Genomic DNA, 2,839 nt, shown 5'->3' on the forward strand with positions numbered 1-2,839 from the left:
CTGTTTCCTCTGCTTCCAGTCTTTGTGCTAAGCTAGGCTAACATGAACATGATGATGAGTAGAGTGTAATGAAGGTTTGTCTCCTCATATTCCTCCTCCTGTAGTGCTGATAGAGATGCAGGATGAAGAGTTCAGACAGAAGAGCTCCCCAGGTCAGCACACACACACACACACACACACACACAGAGTGGTAATTGTACCATATTCATGTTTTTTGTTTTGTGTTATCGTTTATCTTTTTTATGCCTCATGTCTTTCTTTCTTTCTTTCTGTCTGTCTGTCTGTCTCAGTTCAACTTCACTCTAATGTCTAATAGGATAAAATTATGAGATTTTTTTATCCAAAAGGTCAAAGGTCAACTTCCCTGTGACATCCCAATGTTCTGCAGAACCGCAGTAACTGACGAACAGAAGGGGACACATTGGGAAACTGTGCTGACTGTACAGACCAACTGACTGCTGCGAGCACGTTGTCATGGCAGAGTCCAAATGGTGTTGATTTAAGCCGACAATAAATTATGCTAACGGTACAAAGCTAACATTCGCCTTGCGAGGCAGCAGCATCCTTTGTGTTGTAGGAACATTACAGATATAGTGAGACATTCTGAATATGACTATTTATTTTACAGCGTTGTTTCAGTCGATGCCTGTGGCAGTGAGAACGCTGCAGCTTAACACTGCTAGCTACTGCACAACTGTCTCTGTCTGACAGCAGTTAGGCTCCGCCCACAGAATACATCATCACTGAATACGAACACAGCTCTTTGTCCGTCCCTCTTCAGAGTCCTGTTTGCTGAACGTCTTTGTCTCTTTGTTACAGTTGGAGAGACAGCAGGAGAAGGAGCAGCAGGAAAACCTGAAAGCTCCAGAGTTCGTCAAAGTGAAAGAAAACCTGAGAAGAACGTCGATTCACAGTAAAGAGGAGAAGGAGGTATAGAGACAGAGCTGCTGTCCCACAGGAGACATAGAAAGAGAACCAGACTGCATGAGGACACAAACTGACACTAACACTCTGAGGACAGTCTGAGGACACACTGACACTAACACAAAGAGGACACTGTGAAGACAGTATGAAGACACACTGACACTAACAAAAAGAAGACACTTTGAGGACACAAAGAGGACACAGTGAGGACACAGTGAGGACACAAAGAGGACACACTGAGGACACACTGAGGACACAAAGAGGACACAGTGAGGACAAACTGAAGACACAGTGAGGACAGTCTGAGGGCACAGTGAGGACAAACTGAGGACATAGTGAGGACACACTGAGGACCGTCTGAGGACACACTGACACTAACACTCTGAGGACATAGTGTCCAGAACGGCTGTGATTTCTCTTGGGGGACAGACACAGTTTGAAGGAGGAGACATCAGGTCTCTTTTGGGTTCGATGGACAGATTACCGGACTCGTCTCACCTGGTGGATGACTGTTGCCATGGAAACAAACAACCACGTTCTGCACAGAAGGAAGGACAACGATAAAAACCTGAAATATTTGATTTATTGTCAGTTTATTTTTTAATCGATAGGCTCCGATAATCATTTGTGTTATTATCAGATAATTTAATTTAAAAGATGTTTAATTGCGAAATTAATAATTTGTGCGTATGTTTTAATTATGAAATATAGTCATAATTATGAGAAACATTTTATATATCATAATGAAGATAATTTCAATCATTCAGACGTCATAAAAACTTATTTCATAAGTTATTGGTTGTTTCATAATAAAGGCAAACATTCTGTAGTAATCAATCATTTTAAATATTTTTTTACGTGAAATTGTGCGAAAACGCTCGCGCTGCGACGCCATCGCCTCGGTGTGACAAATGTTCTTCTTGTGCCTCAAACTGTACGTGGACAATATTTTTCAGGCAATAACAAGTAAAACTCATTAATCACTTTAATCACATTCATAATCAGCAGCAAGAGGAAACCTCTCGTCTCTCGTAAAGATGTTAATTACATATAATTACAACACAGACATCATTATGAGAACTTTATCTGAGATCATTCTTAAAATATCCAACATCATTATTAGATCTTTTGTTGTAATTCGGAGATAATCAGTAAATAAACTGTTTTTGCTCTCACAGACTGAAGCCTTACATTATTGTTATAGTAAATTAAAATCATGTTGAGTTTCCTTATCATTTCAGAATGTAACTAGTAATTAGAATCAGACATATTTTTATTTCTGTTCGACTTTGTTAATTTCTTTTTGTGGCTTTTGAAGCAATGATTGTTCTGATTAACGTGTTCACACTGACGACAATAAAGTACAATAATCCTGATGTTTAAATGCTTTATTGATGGTTATTACTATATGGGTCATTTTGAAAGAACAGCCTTATGCTCAGTTTCCAATTAAGACACATTTACTCTCTGGGATTTTATTTTGAAAAAATAGGGTCATCCTGAGTTTCCTGTAATATACACTTACTCTCTCGTGCTTTTATTTTTAAAGTATGAGTTTCATTGCAGTACATCACCGCTGCTTGCTACAAAGAACAACATGGAGACGACCAGAAAGCCCAACTGGAGGCTTCAGAACAGGATTCGGTTAGCTACAACGCGGCCAATACAAAAAACTGCAACATTTAGTCCAGTGTTCGATTCAATCCAGTGTCATTTGTATAGCACCAATTCATAACAGACATTATCTCAGGACACTTTTCAAATAAAGCAGGTCTAGACCAAACTCCTTAAAGCATTATTTACAGAAACCCAACAGTACCACCAGACAACTACACTGATAGTAGTGACTGATGATTATGAACATGAAGAAGATGATGGTGATGACAACGATGGGGACAATGAGCAGTGATAATAG

At 39.3% G+C, this 2,839-nt stretch overlaps 1 protein-coding gene across 1 annotated transcript; it reads left to right on the forward strand.

Moving 5' to 3' along the window:
• Nucleotides 1-819: 819 nt before the first annotated feature.
• Nucleotides 820-2,300, forward strand: LOC118340214 (protein FAM107B-like; the record flags this gene model as incomplete). The annotated part of the gene is given in 1 exon segment (XM_035678074.1): nucleotides 820-2,300. A coding segment is annotated over 1 exon segment (117 nt), but the record flags the coding sequence as incomplete, so codon positions are not given.
• Between the last annotated feature and the right edge of the window lie 539 nt (nucleotides 2,301-2,839).

Source organism: Morone saxatilis, unplaced genomic scaffold (assembly GCF_004916995.1).
Source record: "Morone saxatilis isolate NCDOM2014 unplaced genomic scaffold, NCSU_SB_2.0 Contig604, whole genome shotgun sequence".
NCBI lineage: Eukaryota > Metazoa > Chordata > Actinopteri > Moronidae > Morone > Morone saxatilis.